General features: G+C 37.6%; 1 protein-coding gene and 2 pseudogenes across 1 annotated transcript; all 3 read left to right on the forward strand.

The window, feature by feature from the left end:
• The first annotated feature begins 1,275 nt into the window (after positions 1-1,275).
• On the forward strand, positions 1,276-1,765 carry LOC118500235 (intersectin-1-like). The gene has a single exon (XM_036024313.1). It carries the CDS (start codon positions 1,343-1,345, stop codon positions 1,694-1,696), a length of 354 nt encoding a protein of 117 aa, XP_035880206.1. The 5' UTR covers positions 1,276-1,342; the 3' UTR covers positions 1,697-1,765.
• A 280-nt stretch (positions 1,766-2,045) lies between these two features.
• Positions 2,046-2,905, forward strand: LOC114495013 (annotated as a pseudogene).
• A 130-nt stretch (positions 2,906-3,035) lies between these two features.
• On the forward strand, positions 3,036-24,046 carry LOC114495014 (annotated as a pseudogene).
• Positions 24,047-24,337: the final 291 nt, after the last annotated feature.

A 24,337-nucleotide genomic window follows, 5' to 3' on the forward strand; every position in this document is an offset into this window, starting at 1 on the left:
CATAACTGTAGAAGAGGGAGGAAACACCATCAATGGTCCAATAGTTTATAGCCAATATCTGTATTTATTACTGGTGATCAAGCTAGAAGCTTCTTTTTCCAATCTGAGTTACCTCAACCTGTTTTAGCACAGATATGGGCCCTGGCCAATATGAATATTGATAGGATAGTGGATCAAGTGGAGTTTTCCATCTCCGTGAAACATCAAACTGAAGATGTGAGGATATCAGCGCCCCTCTGCACTTCCCCTGTCATGAAACAGCAGCCAGTAGCTATTCCCAGTGCACCAGTGTTTGGTATAGGAGGAATTTCTAGCATGCCACTGCTCCCAACTATTGCTCTAGTGCCGATGGGACCCATCCCTGGTGTCAGGATGTCCCCATCCCCCAGTACCTTCTCTCCCTTCAGGAGCAGTGTCTTTCCTGGCCAATAATGAGGACCCTATCATATAACCTTTGCCTGTATTTGCTCATCTTGCAGCCACATTACCAAAGAGTTCTTCTTTTAGTAAGTAGGTCTCATTGAGAGTCACAATTAAACTCTAAATACAGAAGGCACAATCATTTGATGTACCTAGTGCCCCGGAGCTGGCAGAATGGGCTATTCCCCAGTCATCCAGGCTGAAATACAGGCAGCTCTCTACCAGTCATGACAAAACTATGAGTGGACACTTAACAGATCCCCAAGCAAGAACTATTCTTATATAATCAAGTGTACCACAGGCACAGCTGGCTTCAGTATGGAATCTTTCTGACATTGATCAAGGTGGAAAAATGACAGCAAAAGAGTTTATCCTCGCTATGCACCTAATTGATATACCTTTGGCCAACCACTGCCACCTGTCCTGTCTCCAGAATATATTCCACGTTCTTTTAGAAGAGTCCGACCAGGCAGTGATGTATCTGTCAAAAGCTAAACCTTTGCAGACCAGAGGTTACCAGAGGAACCAGTTTTAGAAGATGAATAGCTAGAAAGAAATTACCTGTCACATCTGAAGATAAGAAGCATGAAAACTTTGAGCAGGGCAATCTGGAACTGGAGAAAGGAAAATAGGCACTCCTGGAGCAACAGCAGGAAGAGTAGAGTGCCTGGCCCAGCTGGAGCACCAGGAGCAGGAACACAAGCCACAGGTGGAGCTGGAGAAGCAACTGGAGAAGCAGTGAGAGATGGAGCAGCAGTGGGAGGAGAAATGGCGCAAGGATGTGAAACAGCAGGAGTGGGCAAAACAAGAACTTGAATGGCTATGACAGATTGAATGGGAATGAAATCAAAGACAAGGACTATCAAACCAAAGAAACAAAGAACAAGAAGACATAGTAATACTGAAAGCAAAGAAAAAGACTATGGAATTTGAATTAGAAGCTCTTAATGATAAAAAACATCAACATGAAGAAAAACTTCAAGATATCAGATGTCGACTGACTACCCAAAGGCAAGAAATTGAGAGTACAAATAAATCCAGAGAGCTGAGAATTGCTGAAATCACCCATCTACAGCAACAGTTACAGGAGTATCAGCAGATGCTGGGAAGGCTTATTCCAGAAAAGCAGATACTCAGTGACCAGTTAAAGCAAGGTGAGCAAAACAGTTTACACAGAGATTCACTCCTTACACTCAAAAAAGCCTTGGAAGCAAAAGAACTGGCTTGTTGGCAGCTCAGAGACCAACTGGATGAAGTTGAGAAAGAAAGTAGATAGAAACTATAGGAGATTGATATTTTCAGTAATCAGCTGAAGGAACTAAGAGAAATACATTATAATCAGCAGTTCTAGAAACAAAAGCCCATAGAGGCTGAATGACTGAAACAGAAAGAACAAGAGTGAAAGATCATTGAATTAGAAAAACAATAGCCCTGGCTGGCATAGTTCAGTGAATTGAGCGCAGACTGAGAACCAAAGGGTCCCAGGTTTGATTCCCAGCCAGGGTACATGCCTGGGTTGCAGGCCATAACCCCCAGCAACCGCACACTGATGTTTCTCTCTCTCTCTGTCTATCTCCCTCCCTTCCCCTCTAAAAATAAACAAATAAAATCTTTAAAAAAAAGAAAAAGAAAAAGAAGAAACCCAAAGGCAAGCTCAGAAGAGGGACTAGTAATGCCTCGAGCATGTACAGCAGGATGATGAACATCAGTGGCCAAGGAAATTCCATGAGGTAGAAAAAACTCAAAAGGGAAGAGTGCCAGAAAGAAAGACAGCAAAGACCTAGGCAAAGAGGAAGTGAGGAACAAGCTGGGCCAGCTTTTCCCACAACACCAAGAACCAGCTAAGCCAGCTGTCCAAGCACTCTGGTCCATTGCAGAAAAAGGCCTACTCACAATTTCTGCATAGGAGAATGTAAATGGTGCATTTTCAAGCACTGTGTGCCTTTGAGTCCAGAAATCACAATGAGATCACAATCTAGTTGAGAGATATAGTCGAGGTGGATGAAAGCCAGACTGGAGAATGGGATGGCTAGGAGGAGAATTGAGGGGAAAGACAGGGTTGTTTCCTGCAAACTATGCTGGGAAAATCCCAGAAAATAAGGTTCCTGCTCCAGTCAAACCAGTGACAGATCTGACCTTCACCCTTACACCCAACGTGGCTGTGAGGGAGACTCCTGTGCCTCTGGCAGTGACCTCTGCTGAGCCCTCCACGGCCCCCAACACCTGGGCCGACTTTAACTCCACGTAGTCCACCAGCAGGAATGAGAAACCAGAAACAGATCACTGGGATGCCTGGGTGGTCCAGCCCTTGCTCATAGTGCCAAGTGTTGGCCAGTTAAGGCAGAAATCGGCTCTCACTCCAGCCACGGCTGCTGGCACCTTTCAGTCTCCTGTTTTAGGCCAGGGTGAAAAGGTGGAGGGGCTACCGGCATAAGCCCTGTATCCTTGGAGAGCCAAGAAAGACAGACAACCATTTGAATTTTAATAAAAGTGATGTAATCACCATCCTGGAACAGCAAGACATGGGGTGGTTTGGAGAAGTTCAAGGTCAGAAGGGTTGATTTCGCAAGTCTTAGGTGAAACTCACTTTGGGGTCCATAAGGGAATCAACAAGCATGGATTCTGATTCCTCCCAAAGCCCTGCTAGCCTAAAGAGAGTAGTTTCCCCAGCAGGCAAGCCAGCTGACTCCGGAGAAGAATTTATTGCCATGTACACTGATGAGAGTTCTGAGCAAGGTGACTTAATATTTCAGCAAAAGGATGTGATTCTGGTTACCAAGAAAGACTGTGATTGGTGGACAGGAACAGTAGGACACAAGCCTGGAGTCTGCCCTTCTAACTATGTGAGGCTTAAAGATTCAGGAGGCTCTGGAACTACTGGGAAAACAGGGAGTTTAGAAAAAAAACCCTGAAATTGCACAGGTTATTGCCTCTGGAACACAGCCACCAGTCTCGAGCAGCTCACCCTGGCCAGTGGGCAGCTGATTTTGATCTGGAAAAAGAACAGGTAGAAAGTGGGAAGGAGAGCTGCAGGCACATGGGAAAAAGCACCAGATAGGCTGGTTCCTGGCGAATTATGTAAAACCTTTAATCCCTGGGACAAGCAAAATCACTCCAATTGAGCCACTTAAGTCTATGGTGTTCCCAGCAGTGTGCCAGGTGATTGGGATGTAAAACTACCCTGCCCAGAATGATGATGAGCTGGCCTTCGGCAATGGCCAGATCAACATCCTCAACAAGGAGAACACTGGTGGAGAGGGGAAATCAATGCATAAGCAAGGCTCTTCCCATCCAATAACATGAAGCTGACCGCAGACATAGACCCAAGCTAGCAATGTTGTCCATCCCTCCATTCAGGCTTGAAAGTCCTCAGAGACTTACTATCCCATGTCACTGCCCAGAGGGATGATGGGAGATGCAGCCTTGATCATAGGTAGAAGAACTCACTGCAAAGCAGTGTACCTCATTTTACTATAGTTGCATGTGATGGCAATGTTGAATTATTACTTGCAGAGATAGAAGCAAAAATTACAAAAATACACAGGGTAGTAGGTCCTTTTGTGGCTTTCCTAGTGACTCAAATTGACTTCCCCTCGCCTTTGCACAGATGCTTTCAATCGTTTTTAAATGATTTTTAAGTATATATTTTAGCCTTTTAATAAAATAATTAAAAAACTACTTTGCTATTTTGGTTTTGCAAAAAGACACACTATCAAGGAATGTTGCATGTGCTATTAAAAATGTTCTAATTATCCATAAAAAATAATAATTAGAATTAATGGACTATAGCTTTAAAAAAACTAGAGTTTAAAAAGCAAGATATGAAATAATGGATGCAGTTATATATAAATCAAATACAAATAATACTTAATGATATTACTTAGAAATGTATTCATGAAATACAAATAAAGAAAAGTGAAAAAGTTATTACCATAAAATGAGAAAATGGCCATTTCTAGAGGTAAGAGTGAAAGCTACAACTAGGTAAGGACACAACAGCAGATTCTAGGTCCTAGCAATTTTCTTTGCCCTATCTTGGGTTGATATGGGGTGGTTTGCTTTATAAATAACTTACCCATTTTTCACTTTACACATTAACTTACACAAAAAAGTGAGTTAAAATTCACTTACACATTTTTGCACTTTTATACATGTTTTCTGGCACCATAAAGAAAAACGCAAATTTAAATTGTGCCCAAATTACAAAGTAACCTGAAACTCAAAAACTGAAATTAGCCATCAAATGTTAGTAGAAACAAAATAACACTAAAACCGAAGACTTTTCCATTAGATAAGCAAAATTTTAAAGAGGTATACAATTTTAAAAAATGAAGTTAGGGTGCTTTAACACCCTGAGGGGGAAAACACCCTATCCTACCTTTCTAAAATCACACGATACCTACTTTCTTTCAGATAAAGATTTTTCAAAGCTGACTTATTCTGAAGGCTTATTCACTAATTAACTTTGACATTGCATCTACTTTGCTGCACTGCATATAGCTTGTGCTAGAGGTGACAGGACAAAGTACTACAAAATGAGTTGTTTAAAGAACAGATATGTATTGTCTCACAGCTCTGAAGACTGACTACCCAAGATGAAGATGTTAGTAAGTTTGGTTCCTTCGGAGAACTGTGAGAAACAATCTATCCCACCCTCTTCACCAGTTTCTGGCAATCTTTGTATCCTTTTACTTGTGAAAGCATCACCCTGATCTTTGCCTCCATCTTCACTTGGCATTCTCCCTGTATCTCTCTCCAAATTGCTCTTTTTTATGAATACATTGGATTAGAGTGCACCCTAATGACCTCATTTTACCTTCATGGATTTATTTTAACTTCATCATTTATCTCCAAATAAAGAGTGCATTCGGAAGTATTGGGGATAAGACTTCAACGTATAAATTTTGAGGGGAAACAGTTCATCTTCCTTTTTCTTTCCTTCCATGTCTTTCATCTAGAAATCCTTTCTTGTTTGATTCCAACCCAAATTTAATGTTTTTTTTTTAATATTATTTCTCCTGCTACCCACCTGTGTAATTATTAGCCTGATGCACCTGAGTAAAATTTTGTGCATGTTAATTAAAACAATTAGCGATATTTTTTACTCTCCACTAAATCTTTAGGGTTTTTTTTTAGCATTTACCACTACAAACTGGAAATTATTAAGGACTCTAACGTTTCTAGAAAAAAACAGATCTGTGGTTGAAGAAAGTGTACAAGCACTTTTGCAGGTAATTAACATCTTAAGCTGAACTCCCATTCTTCACTGTGATCTTGGTCTCACTTTGCTCTTGTCTACTCTTTTTAATGAATTTGTATATGCTTTCTAATTGAAATGTATCTATTGGATATCTTTATCTAGTGCATGTTTATGAAAATGTAAGAAACTGTACTGTTTGTGTTGGTGCTATTATTGTTTGAAAAAATGCTCATAAAACCTAAGGATTTACCTTGGAAAAGTAGATTTAATTACAAAGATCAGTGTATCATTATCAAAGACTGTTAACAAACTCTTCTTGTCAAGTCTTTATATTCATGTTAAATGGCAATAGGCTTCCACTGTTACATGTAATACTTCAATGCACTGTCAGGATTCCTTCTATTCCTTCTATAATTCCTTCTATATTTATAAGTAAACAAAAAATAAAGAAGTGGATTTTAATTACATATATTTAAACTCAGTTAGCACATCCACCACATCTTTGCAATAAACAATATTATCTCTTGTCTCAATGTGACTGGTTTCCATTTTGACTTGTTAGATGAAGCTAATTGTCCTTTTGGGTACTAAAAATTCCACCAAAGTTAAAGTTTTTATCACAGTTCTTATTAGTATTATTTAAACTAACATATGCTTAATTGTGAAATATATCAATAAACTGTCATATTTTAAATTCTATGCAATGCTTTATTTTCTCCCAGTGCATTCATGAAATATTTTTGATTTAGGTTAATATTGCAATTCAGAATCTTATTTAAATTACTGAAACTACATTAACTCTTGTGTAAAAGTCATATTAAAAAGATTTATTGTGCCCTGGCTGGTGTATCTCAGTGGACTGAGCACAGGCTGTGAACCAAAGTACCACAGGTTCGATTCCCAGCCAGGGCACATGCCTGGGTTGAAGGCCACAGTCCCCAGCAACCACACATTGATGTTTCTCTCTCTCTCTCTTTCTCCCTCCCTTCCATCTCTAAAAATAAATAAATAAATCTTTAAAAAAAGATTTATTGCTATGGGGTACCTTATTGCTCAGAAATCTTTTCAAATGGATTATATGAAAGTAAAAATTTATAATATATTTTGAATTCTGTAAAGATCAATATTGGGTCCATAGCTAAAATACAAGTGTTTGTTTTCCCAGTATTTCTCAAAATATATCTTGGGTTAATTAGTTGATAAAAGATGGATAAGAGTGGTCAGTAAAAAATTAGATTACTTAACAAAGGTCTGTGGCCTCCAGGTGACATTTATTACCTATCTGACAGGATATATTTCTTTCTTCATTTATATTCCCAAATAAAAATAATACAGACTTCTCTTCAGTTCATGCCTTCTATTATTGCAATACTTTAAGACAGGATGATAATATAAATGAATGTTGCTGTTTAAAATAAAATTTAAAGTTATTTTTAGATCTTATATAAAATATAATAAAACATCTTTCCCCCAAATTCCCATTTTGCTCATTATGCTTAAAATGCTCAACAAATGATGTAAGTTCTATTTGTTAGCTATAAATTTCTTAGTATGTTTCCTTAAAGTAAATTGTCCTCAACATAAACAGTAATGTGTAAAGTTTACTCTACTGAATCCTTGATTGATTTTAAAAGGCATCATTGAAAATACAAGTTTCTTTAGGTTATTTTCTGAAAGGATTTTTGTTAACCTGTTTTTTATTAATAAACATTATTCTATAATATTAAAAACCAGATCTAAAATATTTATAATCTCATTTAAACAGAAATTTTCTATTAAAATTATGCCTACAGATTCTTTTGAATCTAGTAATCATTTGCCTTATGCATTATGAGTCTATTTAATACTTCATAAAACGAGACAGAATCTAAACCATGATATGAGGAAGGCACTCAAGGTATTCTGGAGCAAAGAATTGAATTTATAGAGGTATATCCTATTTGGAATTTAATGTAACAGTAAGAAAATCTGCTAAGGAGATCAAGCAATAGAAATATAGCCTCTCCTATCCCTCCAGCCCCACTCCCCATTTTAAATTCTGTCACCTAATTAGATACTGGAATTACAAATATGAGTCTTCATAAAGTTATTACAGAGGCAAATCTTTAAGGTCAGTCACTGTAATACATTGGTTTTAAAGCATATTTAAACAATTAAAAAGAAGTTACAAATATTATTTTAGAAGATAAAAAGCTATATTTACTTTTTGTGCCTTTTGGGAAATAGTTTTCCTATGATCTATATCAGTAATTTTTAACTGGTGTGTCATAAGAATTTTTAAAACGTGCAATACCTGACTACACAGTTAGGAACACTGACCTCTCTTAGAGTGTTAAATAAAATAAAAATGACAACAGCCAACAAAACAATCACAGCCTGGTGTGAATAAATAAAATTATACCTATTTTTTGTCAGATCAGAAAAAATATATATTGTTTGGTGTGCTGCAAAATTTTAGTATTTAGTTTATATGTGCCATGAAATTTTTTAAAAAGAGGTTGAAAATTACTGATCTATAAGCACTAATTGACCTGAAAAATTAGTGTAATCCAAAGTGATTAATTAGTACTTGGACATGGTCTATTTTATTTTAATGTATATCATTCAAACATGTGACTTTCATCAAGTTATTTTTACTTTAATATATTTCTTAATCCTCACCCAAGGACATGTTTGTTGATTTTAGAGAGAGAGGGAGGGTGGAAAAAGAAAGACATTGATATGAGAGAGAAACATTGATCAGTTGCCTCTCATATGTTCCCTGACTGGGGACTGAACCCACAACCTAGGTATGTACCCTGACCAAAATTGAACCTGCAACCTTTTAGTGCATGGATGATGCCCCAATCAACTGAGTCACCTGGCCAGGGCTGGTTATTATCCTTCTATTACTTCACTTTCCTAAACATTCCTTGATGTTGTAAGGGACAAATATAATTGTAAAAATGCTTTATAAATTCCAAGTACTAGAGATAAAATTGCCATTATATTATCTGATGAAGATAGCAGTTTCTATCAGATTAAACTGTAATATAACACATTATCATGATATAATAAAATTGACTTCAGAGCAAGATAAAGCAAGTATTCTTATCCATTTTTTTGTATATTTAATCTAAATACAAGATCCTGAGCAATTAAATTCATGAACTTGATTGTGGGGATTATAATATCTAGGATTGTTGGTGTATAGAACAAATGAATATATAATATCCTGTTGGTTATGTTGAGAGAGTTTGATAAATACCCAGATTTTATATCTACCCTCCTGTATTTGTATCTATAACATTTAGGACAAAAGATCTTTTTTCTAAATATTGTTTAAGGTTTTTCATTACATATAACTTTGAGTCACTTTGATTGGTTCCTTTTTGTTCTTATTTTATTATTTTTAAAAATATTTTATTTAGTTAATTTTAGAGGAAGAGGAAGGGGAGGAGAAAGACAGGGAGAGAAAAATTAGTATGTGATTGCCTCTCCTGTGCCCCCTACTGGGGACCTGGCTCAAAACCCAAGCATGTGCCCTGACTGGGAATCAACCAGGGACCCTTTGGTATTCAGGCCTGCACTCAATCCACTGAGTTACACCAGCCAAGGCTGTTCTTACTTTATACTTATCTAAACTAAATTAACGTCTTTCTTATGCTAATGTGTACTAATGGCTTATTACAGTTTCTTCCTAAATGTATTTTTAAGTTTTGATTTTCCACTCCAATTAGGATTTTGAGTGATATTACCCTCAGACAAATATTGAGCTTCCAATTTTGATTCTGCTTTTGTTTAATAAAGTAATATCACAGGCATTTGTTTTTGTTGTTGTCGCAGCTATGTAATTAGGAAGCCTATTAGAAAATATCAATATTATATCCTTTAGTTCTACTTAACAGGATTCCTTTGTCAGCTATTGTGTTGTTTTCACTTCTCTTCATTTACTTCTCTTCAATATACCTTTGTTTGTGAATGCAAATCTAAAGAATATTTCATTGAAACAAGCTTTCCAATAATTCTGGGCGGACAATCAGGCATTTCAAGAAAATAAAAATGTTGTCCTATCCATCCCCAACTCCCACATTCAATCCTTCCACCCATTGTTTTTGTCCATAGGCCCTTAATACAGTTTCCTTGATTTGACCCTTCCCCTTCTTTCCCCATTATCCCTCTCCTTTTTCCTCTCCTGTTGGGTACTGCCCTGCCTGGTCTCAGGAAGCTGTAACCCCCAGTGACTTAGGCTGAGTGAAAGACCTCCGGACCAGGAGCCACTAAGGAGACAAAACTTATTTTGCTGGCATAAACACTGCCTGTTCTAATAATGCCTGTCTTCCCTTTTGCATGGTCAGCAGTCAATGACGGGTAGTAATTCTCTAAGAAAGAGGATGAATCTAAGACAGACTTGATCACATGGGAATGCTCTAAGAGAAGAGATTTGGGGATGTGGAAGTGAAGGGGTGATTGACATCAACACCTGCCCCCTCGACTTTGTCAAAGCCTGAGTCCTTGTGAGAAATCCAAGTCTCCTGGCTGCCTCTGTCTCCTGCCCTTCTCAGGCCTGCAGGGGCGATACAGCCCAGACCAGAAAAGGCGGACCCCTGGGCTAATCAGGCCTGGGACATAAAATGTACAAGATCCTGTGAGATCTGTTTGCTGGAGGATGTTATTAACTTGAAATTTAAAGGCACAGACAGGAAACCTTTGGAACCTGTAGTCCTTTGATATGACAAAAATTTCAAACTTTGCCCAGAATCACAGCAGGGGTTCTGTCTGCACCTTTGTAAGCCACCTACTCCTTTTGATCTTTTCTGCCAGACTGTGAATCCACAAACTAAGTCTATTTTCTCAATAAAATTCTGCTTGGGAATGGATACGGGGTGCCCTCCAGGAGAGAGGGTGGTCAAAGGTGCTCTCCATGAGAGACAGTGGCCCTTCTGTCCCTACTCCCCCACAGGACCTGGTTGTCTCTGTGTATGTTTTTCTCGTGTTTTGACGAGCATCTGCAGCTGAGATGAATGGCCAGTATCCTCCACACTCTCTGGTCACTGTCCATTTGTTGTTTATTTCCATGTCTCTGGTTCTATTTTGCTCACTTGTTTGTTTTTGTTGACTAGATTCCACTTACAGATGAGATCATATCGTATTTGTTGTTCACTGGACTGGCTTATTCCACTTAGCATCAGTTCTCTCTAGTTCCATCCATGCTGTTGAGAAGGATAGGAGCTCCTTCTTTTCTTTCTGTCACATAGTATTCCATAGTAAATGTACCACAGTTTTTATTCCACTCATTGTACTGATGGGCACTAAGGCTGTTTCCAGCACTTAGCTACTGTAAATATGCTGCTATGAACATTGGGGTGCATAGGTTCTTTTGAATTGGTATTTCAGGATTCTCAAAGTATAATCCCAGCAGTAGATTCACAGGGTGAAAAGGCGGTTCCATCATTAGTTTTTTGAGGAAATTCCATACTATTTTTTACAGTGGGTACACCAGTTCACATTCCCAGCCAACAGTGTACTAGGGGTTCCATTTTCTCCACATCCTTGCCAGCACTCGTTTGTTGATTTGTTAACAATGACCATTCTGACTGGTGTGACATTGTATCCCATTGTGGTTTTAATTTCCTTCTCTAAGGCTCTTAATGCTGAACATCCTTTCACATGTCTCTGGCCCTCTGTATGTCCTTCTTGGAGAAGTGTCTGTTCAGGTCCATTTTAAATTGGATTGCTTGTCTTCCTAGTGTGGAGTCATATGAATTCCCCATATATTTGGAGATCAAACTCTTGTCTGAGGTATCATTGGCAAATGTATTTTCCCATATGGTTGGGTTCCCTCCTTCAATTTGCTGATTTTTTTGGCGATGCAGAAGCTTTTTATTTTGATTAAGTCTAATTGTTTATTCTTTCCTTGGGTCCTTGACTCTAGAGACATGTCCGTGAAAATATTGCTGTATGGAATATCTAAAATTTTTCTACCTATTTCTCCTCTAGGAATGTCATGACTTATATTAAGTCTTTAAATATGGAGTTAAAAATAAACTCCATCTTGAGCTTATTTTTGTGTATGGGTGTAAGTTGGTGGTCAAGTTTCTTTCTTTCTTCCTTCCTTCCCTCCCTCCTCCTCCCTCCCTTCCCTCTCCTTCCTTCCTCTTCCTTCCTTTCCTTCCTTCCTCCTTCCTTCCTTCCTTCCTTCCTTCCTTCCTTCTCTTCCTTCCTTTCTTTCTTCCTTTCTTTCTTTCTTTCTTTCTTTTCTTTTTCTTTCTTTCTTCTTTCTTTCTTTCTTTCTTTCTTTCTTTCTTTCTTCTTTTTCTTTCTTTCTTGCTTTGCATGTATCTGTCCAGATCTCCCAACACCATGTGTTGAAGACGCTATTTTTACTCCATTGTATTCGTCTGCCCCCTTTGTCAAATATTAATTGACCATAGAGATTTGGGTTTATTTCTGGGCTCTCTATTATCTTGCATTGATCTATGTGTCTGTTCTCATGCCAGTACCAGGATGTTTGATTATAGTGGCTTGTTATATAGTGTATGATATCAAGTATTGTGATCCCTCCTACTTTGTCCTTCTTCTCAAAATTGGTGTGGCAATTAGGGGTAATTTGTGGTTCCATTAATTTTTTGAAATATTTGTTCTATATCTATGAAATATGCTATTGGTATTTTAATAGAGATTGTATTGAATCTATACATTTCTTTGAGTAGTATGAACATTTTGATGATGTTAAATTTTCTAATACATGAACATGATATATGCTTCCATTTATTTTTGTCTTCCTTAATTTCTTTCTTCATGTTGTGTAGTTTTCTGAGTATAGGTCTTTTACCTCCTTGGTTAGGTTTATTCTTAGGTATTTTGTTTTTCTTCATGCTATAGCAAATTGGATTTTTTCCCTGATTTCTGTTTCTGACGTTTCATTGTTGGTATACAAAAATGCCCTTGATTTCTAAATATTGAGTTTGTATCCTGTTGCTTTGCCAAATTCACTTATTAAGTTGAGTAGTATTTTGATGGAGTCTGTTGGGTTTTCTATGTACACTGTCATGTCATCTGCAAACAATGATGTATTATTTCCTCCTTTCCAATTTGGATGCACTTTATTTCTTTTTTCTTTTCTGATCACTGTTGCTAGAACTTCCAATACTATGTTGAGTAGAAGTGGTGAAAGTGGACACCTTTGTCTTACTCCTGGTCTTAGTTGGGAAGCTTTTAGTTTTTTCCCATTGAGTATGATGTTGACTGTAGGTTTCTCATATATGGCTTTTATTATGTTGAGATATGCTCCCTCTAGTCCTACTTTGCTGAGTGTTTTTAACATAAATGGTGCTGTACTTTATCAAATACTTTTTCCTCATCAATTGATATGATCATATGATTTCTGTCTTTCCTTTTCTTTATGTGATGTATTATGTGTATTGATTTGAAAATATTGTACCATCCTTGCATCCCTGGGATGAATCCCACTTGATCATGGTGTATGATTTTTTTAATGAATTATTGGATGCAGTTTGCCAATATTTTGTTGAGGATTTTAGCATCTGTGTTCATCAGCAATATTGATCTGTAGTTTTCTTTCTTTGTTGTGTCTTTATCTGTTTGGGGGATTAGGGTGATTCTGGCTTCTTAAAAAGAGTTGGGGAGTCTTCCTTCTTCTTGGGTTTTTTGGAATAGTCTGAGAGGGATAAGGGTTAGATCTTCCTTAAATATTTTGTAAAATTCTCCTTTGAAACTGTCCAATCCGTGGCTTTTGTGTGCTGGGAGGTTTTTTTTTTTACTTACTTCTTAATTTCACTAGCTTTTATAGGTCTGTTCAGGCTTTCTGATTCTTCTTCATTCAGTTTTGCAAGATTATATGTTTCTAGAAATTTATGCACTTCACCCAGGTTTTCAAATTTCTTGGCATATATTTGTTTGTAGTAATTTCTTCACAATCCTTTGCATTTCTGTTGTGTCTGTTGTAATCTCTCTTCTTTCATTCCTGATTTTATTTATTTGGGTCCTCTTTCTTTTTTTCTTGATGAGTCTGGTTAAAGGTTTATCAATTTTGTTCATCTTTTCAAAGAATTAGCTCCTGGATTTATTAATCCTTTGAATTGTTCTTTTAGTCTCTATATCATTTAATTCTGCTCTGATCTTGGTTATTTCCTTCCCTCTGCTCTCTCTGGTCTTTGTTTGTTGTTGTTCCTCCAGTTCTTGTAGATGTAGGATTAGGTTGTCTATTTGAAATATTTCTATCTTTTTAAGTAGGCCTGTATTACTATGAACCTCCCTCTCAGGACTGCCTTCACTGTGTCCCATAAGTTTTAGATTGTTGTTTGTTCATTTTCATTTGTTTCTAGAAACCTTTTGATTTCTTACTTGATCTCATTATTGACTCATTCATTGTTTAATAGTTTGATATTCAATATCCAGAAATTTGAATATTTCTGAGTTTTTTCCTTAAGTTGGTTTCTAGTTCCAAGCATGTTTCTTTTAGTCCAAGAACATGCTTGATGTGATTAAAATATTCTTGAATTGTTGTGACTTGTTTTATATCCTATCATGTGGTCTATCTTTGAAAATATTCTATGTACATTTTGAAAAGAAAGTGTATTTTGCTTCTTTGGGATGAATGGTTCTCTATACATCAGTTAAGTCCTTTTGATCTAGGCCATTGTTCAACGCCTTAATATCCCTTTTGATATTTTGTTTGGAGGATCTATCCATTGCTGACAGTGGGGTGTTAAAATCCATACTATAAGTGTGTTGCTGTCTATATCATTCTTGAAGTCCTCCAAGATTTCCCCTATATATTTGGCTGTTCCTATGGTAGGTGCATATATGTTTACAATGGTTATGTCTGTTCTTATATCTTGAGATAGGCCTGTAATGCTATGAATTTTCTTCTTAAGACTAATTTCATATGGTGCCATGAATTTTGGATTGTTAGCTTCTAGTTTTTATTTGTTTTAAGTATATTTTGACTTTTCCCTTTATCTGATTGCTAACTCATACATTGTTTAATAACACTTATTTAGCCTCCGTGACTATGTGTGTTTTTCAGTTTTTTTTCCTTGTGATTTATTTCTAGTTTCATACCATTAAGACCAGATAAGATACTTGATCTGATTTTAATCTTCTTAAATTTATTGAGACTCATTTTTTTTCCTAATATGTGGTCTATCCTAGAAAACATGCATGTATACTTAAATGAATGTGTATTCTGCTTCTTTGGGGTATAATGCTCTGAAGATTGCAATTAAATCCATCCAGTCTAGGTGTCATTTAAGGTCACTGTTTCCTTGTTGATTTTCTGTCTGGAAGATCTATTCTTTGATGTCAATGGGGTATTAAAATCTCCTGTCAACCTCTTCCTTCATGTCCATCAAGATTTCCCTAGTGCTCTATTCATGGGAATGAGCATTGGTATAGCTACTATGGAAAAAAGTATGGAATTTCCTCAAAAAAAACTAAAAATGATACTGCCTTTTCACCCTGAGATTGGACTACTGTAATTATACCCTGAGAATCGTGAAACACCAATTCAAAAGAACGTATTCACCCCTATGTTCATTGCAGCATTATTTATAATAGCAAAGTGCTGGAAATAGCCTAAGTGCCCATCAGTAAATGAATAGAATAAAAAACTATGGTACATTTACACAATGGAATGCTACAGAGCAGAAAGAAAGAAGGGACTTCTATATTTCACAAAGCATGGATAAAACTAGAGAATATTATGCTAAGTGAAAGAAGCCAAGCAGTGAAAGACAAATACCATATGATCTCACCTATAGGAGGAACCTAATGAAAAAAACAAACAAGGCATGGAAGAAAGTAACATACTGACAGTGACCAGAGGGGAGAGAGAGAGGGGATGGTGATAAGGGTAGAAAGAAGGAGAATGGGCTAGTTAAGGAACATTTATGAATGGCCCATGGACATGGACATCAGGGTGGGGGTTGACTGTGAGAATCAGGAGTGGGCTAGGCAAAGGGGAGTAAAGGGAAATAATTAGGACAACAGTGATAGGACAACAATAAAATATTTTATTTATTTATTTATTTATTTATTTATTTATTTATTTTAGAGAGAATAGAAGAGAAGGAGAAAGAGAGGTAGAAAAATATCAATGTGTGGTTGCCTCTCATGCAACCCCTACTGGGGACCTGGTCCACAACCCAGGCATGTACACTGACTGGAAATTGAACTGGTGACACTTTGTTTCACAGGTTGGCACTCAATTCACTAAGCCACTCCAGCCAGGGAACAATAAAATATTTAATTAAAAAAAGAGCTCCTTATATATTTAGGTGCTTCTGTGTTGAGTGTGTAAATTTTTACAAAGGTTATGCCCTCCTGTTGAATTACTACCTTTATCTTTATAGTGCAATTCTTTGTCTGTTATCATGGTCTTTGTTTTAAATTTTATTTTGTCAGATATAAGTATTGCTTTCCCAGCTTTTTTTTTAATTTTCATATTTATTAAATATTTTCCCATCCTTTTACTTTATCCATTAGAGTTCTTAGCATATTAATCATAATTATTTTTTAAATCTTTAATCTGATAATTTCAACATTACTGCTTTGGCTGGCTCTGATGTTTGTTCTGTGTCTTTAAAATTGTGATTATTTTTTGCATTTTGCTATATCATAATTTTTTCTTGATAGTTAAACATGATGTACTGGGTAAAAGGAATTGCTGTAATGGACCTTTAGTAACATATGGTGAGATGTGGAGAGAGGGAAGCATTCTATAGTCTTATGATCATATCTTCATCTTTACTGGGCTTATATCTCTGGACTACAAACTTCACAGGCATTCTTAATTATTTTCGTCTTCCTTAAGTTGAATGGAATGATGGAGTTGAGTATTTCTCTTCTCTGACATCAACTGACTCTCTCATAATACCCAGCAGGTTAGGCTTTTCCAATAAGAAAGGCCATTTTAAGAAGAACAGAGTGCCTTGAAGTATTTAAAAATGGTTTCTTTCTTCTCTCTCCACTGCAGACACCAGGAGATTTTTTTTTCTGGTATTTACTGTTGGAGCCAAGGCAAATTCTTGGAAGGAAATAGCATGGTATTGTAGAGGGAGCCCCCCATGAGTGGATTTCTCTGGAATCTTTAACTCTTAGACATGTCTTCACTGAGCCTTTAGCAATTGAACAATTATAGTTTAGGTCTTCTAGTTTGGCACTGGTCCCCAGGAGGTTTCTGCTCACAAATCTTTGTTCTTAAAAACTGCAACTGCTTATGTTTACCTGTCCTGTCCATCTCTGTAATTCTGGGGACAGTAGTCTGCTCTGTGTCCTCCCTCTCTTATGGATACAAAAGCCGTTGTTGATTTTTTAACTATGTTTAGCATTTTATTTTTTTTAAACATAGTAGAGACTTCCAAGCTCTTTATATGTGGATCCAGAACCCATAAAAATTTTCTTAGTTATAAATATGTAATACATAATTTTCTTTCTATAAAAAGTAAGTATCAAATCTCATCTCTATCTTCATGTATATGTATAAACCAGGCTAGTGTGTATGTATATGTACTGTCAATTCTAATTTAAAAGAAGTTTTAAAATAAAAGATTCCTTTATTTAATAATTAATATCATGTAATGCAATAGATAATACTAGTTTGAAAAGAAAAATTACTTTATAGCACAAATTTAAAAAAATAAAGGAAGAGAAAAAGAAAGAGAACTTACTATTTAAACTTTTCAGACTTCAGATAATACTGAAGCATATGGAAATAACAATAAATGGATACATGGAAAAGTAGGTAGATAATAGAGAATAGCTAAATAAGTAGAAATAAAAAATGATATTAATATAGGGAAAATCATAGCCACAGGAGAAAATAACTGGAATATTCTATTCATTTATTTTTTATCTTCATACTATATTATTTTGGTCAATATATTTTTCCAGTGCTTTAAATTTTAAATAAAACTATTTGTTCAGCATATGAAAATTTCTCTTCATTACTGTCTATATTACAACATGAAGTTTTTTTTTTAATTACAAACATATTTTTAATGGAAAAGTTTTATTGAAGCCATCAGCTCATTTTACCTAAATCTGAAAATAGTTTCGATAAACAAACAAACAAATAGACGTATGTCTTCAAAATAAGTGAATGGCAATTTCTTCATAATTTATTATTCAGGACATTCATTTTAAATATTTAGTAAATAAGACTTGCAAAGCAAATGTTTTATTTCAAAGAATATCTTAATAAGGGTTAAAGATGATTTCTCTATGCCATAGGTAAAAGAATGTTTCATCTGTTTTTTAGGTAATACATTTGTAGTCTTTATTGATTATCTTAAACTGTTTTATATAAAAATACACAGAGATGCTTGAAGTAAAAGATATTTCAATTTATATGAGATTTTTTTCCTCTTTTCCCAGGATATTTCTAAGTTCTCTGGAAGGAAAGAATTTAATTTAGTGGTATGAAATAGTGTAACTGATTGAGGAAAAACCTGTTTTCCCTGTTCCAATTTGTACCACAAACTTCTATATTCCCTTATCATCTCAAACTTGCCTTTTTTATATTCTCATTTTCCATTGCTGAGATCAAATTGGTGCATTTTGGGAAACACGACACATTAAATCCCCACAGTTATCCTGGCTTGCTTCCACCATCTTTAGTTCTTCAGAGTATATCTGTAGTCACTTTGTGATTCTGGCTCAAAGTTTTACCAATATGTGAGCCCGCAGTCCTCTTCTGCAGTCCCCACATTGCCTCAGTTCAGGTCCTCTTGTGTCTTACCTGGAAGAGATCAACAGTCTCCTGTTGTGATTTCCTGGTGTTAAATCACTTAACTCAGGTCCCTTTAATAATGTTTGGAGTGAAGAAGAATATGAAAAAGAGTATGTAGAGTGAGTGAAATTGGGGTGGTATTTTAAATGGTATAATCAATGCAGATTTATCTGATGAGGACATTTGACAAAAATCTTGAGGAATGAACATAAATGAACTTACAGGTTCTTAGTGAAGTATATTCTAGGCCTCAGGTTTAGGATTCCACAAAGGTCTCAGGCAGGGATCTGCTGAGCATTTAAAGAACTCAAGGACACCCACCACTATGGCTAAAACAGGATGGCTGATGAGTAGTAGGAAATGAGATCAGAGAAGAGAGGACAGGGAAGAGAAAATCATCAAAATATTGAAAGAGATGATATAAGTTTGTGGTTTTACTTTGAGTGATATGAGAAGCCAAAATGGGGATCTTAGTACAAGATGGCATAATATAAATTACACATTAATATAATCACTATGGCTGTTACATATACTGGAGGTGGGTATAAACAGAAGAGACAATATGAGAAATACTTGAATTTTCTCTCTCAGTCTAAATGTATTTGATGAGAAGGAAAGCTTATGTGGTAAAATCTTATGTGGTGAAATCCCAAGAGTTACCTTACTAATAATATTTTATGAGTCAAGTTATTCAGAGGAGAAAGGCTAGAACTATGCCTAAGTATAGTTGTGATAATATGCTAAATATGGTATAGAGCTTGAGATTTTCAAAGGAAATGAAAAGTTTTGTCTTCAATAAGAAATCTTCAAAGCTACAGAGAACGTCTATAAGAGGTCATTTGAGCCAAACTGAGGACATGCTGGGAAGCAATATCTCAAATGCTCCAGAGAATGACAATTTTGCAACTTCTTTATATATTTGGAATTGAGGAGAGAAAGTGAGGAAGAGTGAGTGGAGGTGGGAGAAATGCAGGGAAGTCTCTACGATTCAATTATAGGATAGTTAACAGAATTATGTACTTCCTTGAAGGCCTCCAAGAGCTCTGGAAAAGAGACTCACTTCTGGCATTCAGAAGGTGTGTTAATCTAGAGGCTCGAGAACAATGGACAAGGCTTGCTTAAGGCAAAAAGAAACCTGTTATAGGCCTGGGGCAAGGCTATCCACCATGACCTGCCCAGTTAAGAATTTATGATCAGATCACCCTGTGAAATTACTTCCTGTAAGATTTATTAGAGTTGTTTTTGGGTAGGAGTTCAGATAATAAAGGGTAACCTTGAAAAATTGCTGTGCAGCTCTGGATGGAGTAGCTCAGTGGACTTAGTGTGGGTGTGAACTGAAGGGCCAGTTCGATTCCCAGTCAGGGTTGTGGGCCAGGTTCCCAGTGGGGGCCATGTAAGAGGAAACCACACGTTGATAATTCTCTCCTTCTCTTCTCCCTCCCTTTCCTTCTCTAAAAATAAATAAATAAAATCTTTAAAAAAGAAAAAAAATTGCTGCTTCTATGGTGACCTTCAATCTAAACAGAGCAGGGTTGATAGGATTAGTGGCATTGGTGCCTAATGCAAATTGTGGTTTGAGCTTGTGAGTAGTAGTGAAACAGAAAGGATAAAGGAAGGAGGTTTTCCAAGTGCACAAAAAGTTGGATATACTCCCTCAACAGCTCACTAAAGACTATGTAGAGGTGAGCTAGAGTGAGAGGTGGGTCAGTCTCTTTTGAATCTGAGGGCTTTTGTGGATCTTCAGCTCAGTCACTCCAATAACAATATCAAGACTGGCAAAGCAGCTGACTCAGAGCTCTCTTCCCCTCTCTTACCTGCCAGTTCTTAATTAAATTAGTAGGCTCTTTTTGTATTTTCCATTCTCTGGATCTAGTTGTTTCCCAGGACTCTAACTATGTTTTATCTTATTGCCTGTATTATTTTTATGAAATTACAAAATAAATTTTCATAAGTGGTAGGAAAGCTTCTGGGCATTTTTCATGTACAATATAAATATATAATATTATCCCAATATATATATTTTAGAGGGCTGATGGAAATATCACAGACATATATGGCTAGTAGAGATCATTAAAAATCAGGTGGACCATATTTTTTTCCTTTAGAAAAAAATTTATACCCAAATCTTACCAGATGCCTCATTTCTAGAAACACCTGGAGATTCTATGACCTCAGTATAAATATATATAAATATATGATCTGCAAGAAATGTCTTATTTTTATCTAAATTCTCCTATTTAAATTTATTAAGATCTTGACATGAACTGGAACTAAATCAATCATGTTTATGTTGAAGAACTATGCTGTTTTCTGATTCATATTAACATCACATATAGGTAGACTTCTCTGTGCAATAAATCAATGCATATTCTTGGTGTTAGGATGATGTGAGGGGAAGTACAGGAGCTATGATGGACACTAGCTAGATACTCACCAATCCTGATTCCTCTTGCTCTGGTTACAATTTCAGCCTCTTTACACTTGGATTAGAAAAATTTAACTAGGTATTTCACTTTTATTAAAAGTAAAAAATAAAGAACCACAAAAACAAACTTGACAGTTTCATTGCATTCAATTTTTCTCAAATGGAGTAAACGAAGCTCAGAAGGTTTAGGTGCATACATTTAACCATACTTTTTAAAGTGCACACTTGCAATTTCAAAGCAAGTAGCTAGTATTAGATGTTAGGTTTCTTTCTTGGTTTTTTTTTTTCCTGTTTGTTTTGTTTTGTTTTTTTACTGAATTTTTAGAGGAAACAGGGAAGAAGAAAGAAAGAGAGGGAGAGAGTGTGAGAGCAAGTGGGGGGGCAGGTGGGTATTGATTTGTTGTTCCTCTTATTTATGTATTCATTGGTTGATTTTTGGTATGTGCCTGATGGGAGATCAAACATGCAACCTTGGTGTATTGGGACCATGCTCTAACCAACTGAGCTACCAGCCAGGGCAGATCCTCAGTTTCTAATAATGCTGTATTTTTTATCAGCATCCCATAGTGTTCTATATGTTTTATGAGCTATATTTTAGATAAAGCTTAAAAACTAGTTTCAAGAACAGTATTGCAAAAACAACTCTGATCATAAGGAATCATCAATAAAAGAGAAGTATAAAAGAATAGAATCTTTTGAGGAAAATGAAAACGTAATAAGTATTTTTTACAAAAAGATACACCAAAAACAGATGGAGTACATCATAACCTGACAATGGTTCAAAATGAAGAAAAGCCTTAATTTTTTTAATACTTAGGCAGAGATTTTCAAAGGCTTCAAACATAAAGGAAATCTGAAAACAGGAATATCTATGGATTGTCTTTAGAGTAACCTATTTATAGATTATCATCCCGTTTGTGTAACGCTGTTGATATAGAAAACCAATGAAAACCCTACAGATATGGTGTTCTCTTGGCGTGAGGTGCCTTTGAAGTTAACCATAGTTTAACAGCATGAGTGTGAAACAGCATCAGAGTGGTGCAGTCTCATTATAGAAACATAGTCCAAAAATGAGTTTACAAAAAATGGAGGAACAGAGCATTTTCTTACACATCTGAGTTTATGAAATACTTTGAAAAGTACTTGATATCTACAGACTGGCTCGGCATGTCTAAAAGATAGCACAAACCTTCCGAGTAAAAGCACTCTGACGTTCTAAAGATATGGTTTGTACCCAGAGATAATATTTTGAATAGTCTTTTTTTTATTCTTCACTTTCTCCTTGTTATTTTTAGTCATTGCCATGGATTTTCATTTTATCTACTCATCAGTAAATTATCAACTATATATTTTAGCTTCCATATCTCCAAATTTATATGGCTGACTAGCTTTTGCAGCATAACCACTTGGATTCTAGTAGGCATCTCAAACTCGTTGTTTGAAAAATAAGCTCCTCCAGTTACCCTAGCCGCCATTCATACAGCAGCTTCTGGGCTTAGGTGTTTCTGTACAGGGAGAGCAATAGATTCAGAAGCTGGGTCCAGCACTGGTCTTTGCAATCTACGGAAAGTGCTCATCAGTGATAGCTTGGAGCCTGCTGCTGGAAGATCCTGCAAGATGGAGGGCTGCAGGTGGTGGAGGAGCAGAACATGAACAAAGAGGCTGATCGCGAGCTGCAGGACCTGCGAAGGCCTTATTGTCCGCTCGACTACCAAGGTGACTGCTGATTTCATCAACCGCAGCAGAGAATGCTCCATGTGGTGGGTCGGCCAGCACGGGCATGGACAACGTGGGATCTGGAGGCCGTAACCAGGAAGGGCTCCTGGTCATGAACACCCACAATGGGAATAGTCTCAGTGCTTCGGAGCTCACCTGTGAGATGATCCTGTGTCTCCCCTGGCAGATTCCACAGGCGACGGCTTCCATGAGAATGACAAATGGGGGTTGCATGAAGTTCAGTGGGAACTGACTCTGGGAATTCATTGCCTGGGCATAAATAAGACAGATGGTGGCCACCTGGATGTCAGTCCTTTGGGATGAAGATTGTAGGGTATGACCCCATCATTTCGCCAGAGGCCTCGGCCTCCTTCGGGGTTCAGCAGCTGCCCCTGGAGGAGATCTGGCCTTCCTGTGATTTCATCACAGTGCACACCCCTCTCCTTGCCCTCCTGACAGGCCTGCTAAACAATGGCACCTACACGAGTGCAAGCAGGGGGTGCACATGGTGAACTGTGCCCGCAGGGGGATCATGGAGGAGGGTGCCCTGTGCTAGGCTCTGCAGTCTGGCCATTGTGCAGGGGCTGCACTAGACATGTTCACAGATGAGCCACCATGAGACCGAGTCTTGGTGGAACACGAGAATGCCACCAGCTGCCCTCACCTGGGCACCAGCACCAGGGAAGCCCAGCAGTCACTGCAGGGATGAAATCGCCATCCAATTCATGGACATGGTAACGGGGAAATCTCTAATGGAGGTTGTAAATGCCCAGGCCCTGACCAGCACCTTCTCTCCACACACCAAGCCTTGGACTGGCCTGGCAGAGGCTCTGGGGACATTGATGAGTGGCTGGGCTGGGTCCCCTAAAGGGACCATCCAGATGGTAACACAGGGACCAATCCCTGAAGAATGCCGGGAAGTGCCTAAGCCCTGCAGTCATGGTCAGACTCCTGAAAGACCTTCCAATCAGGCAGGTTGTGACTTGGTGAACGGCCAAGTTGCTAGTGAAGGAGGCTGGCCTCAATGTAATCACCGTCCCATAACCCTGCTGTGCCAGGGGAGCAAGGCTTTGGGAGTGCCTCCTGACTGTGGCCCTGGCAGGTGCTCCCTACCAGTCTGTGGGTTTGGTCCATGGGCACCACACCCGTGCTGCAGGCACTCAGCGGAGCTGCCTTCAGACCAGAAGTGCCTCTCCACAGGGGTCAGCTCCAGCTCCTGTCCTGGCCACCCCTCCCAACCTGCCCTGCGGCCTACCATGATTGGGCTCCTGGCAGAGGCAGGCATGCAGCTGGTGCTCTAGCAGGACCTCAGTGGTGTCAGCTGGGGAAACCTGTCATGTCCTGGGCATCTCCTCCCTGCTGCCTGGCCTGGACACCTGGAAGCCAGCAGTGACCAAGGCCTTCCAGTTTCACTTCTAACCTTGGGACTCATCGGGCCAGCCTCCAGGTTTTTGTGACCATCAGCGGGAGAGCACATGCTTGGGGCTGATACTGCTTATGCGGTCTGACCCCTGTAGCACAGCAATAACCACCTAATAAAGAGCCCAACTTGGAAAAGTAAAAAATAAAGAAAGAAAAATAAGCTCCTGTTCTCCCCACCTGACCCTCAAGTTAATCACAGAGGAAAAAAAAAAATTACAGTTCTTACTTCCTTGGGTTAAATGGCCATTATATCACCCTACAACATCTCTCTCATACCACGTGTTCGGTGTGTCAGAAATATCTCTTGCCTCTACTTTCAAAATATAACTTAAATCTGCTTCTTAACTAGCTCCACTGCCAGCATTCTGCTTCAACCACCATTACTTCTCTTTGAATGATTTTAGTAGACCCCCAAACTAGT

This window comes from Phyllostomus discolor, chromosome 4 (assembly GCF_004126475.2).
Source record: "Phyllostomus discolor isolate MPI-MPIP mPhyDis1 chromosome 4, mPhyDis1.pri.v3, whole genome shotgun sequence".
In the NCBI taxonomy this organism is placed as follows: Eukaryota; Metazoa; Chordata; class Mammalia; order Chiroptera; family Phyllostomidae; genus Phyllostomus; species Phyllostomus discolor.

Excerpts from the sequence above, each read along its gene's own strand:
- LOC118500235 (XM_036024313.1), top strand. The coding sequence starts at position 1,343 with ATGGAATTTGAATTAGAAGCTCTTAATGATAAAAAACATCAACATGAA.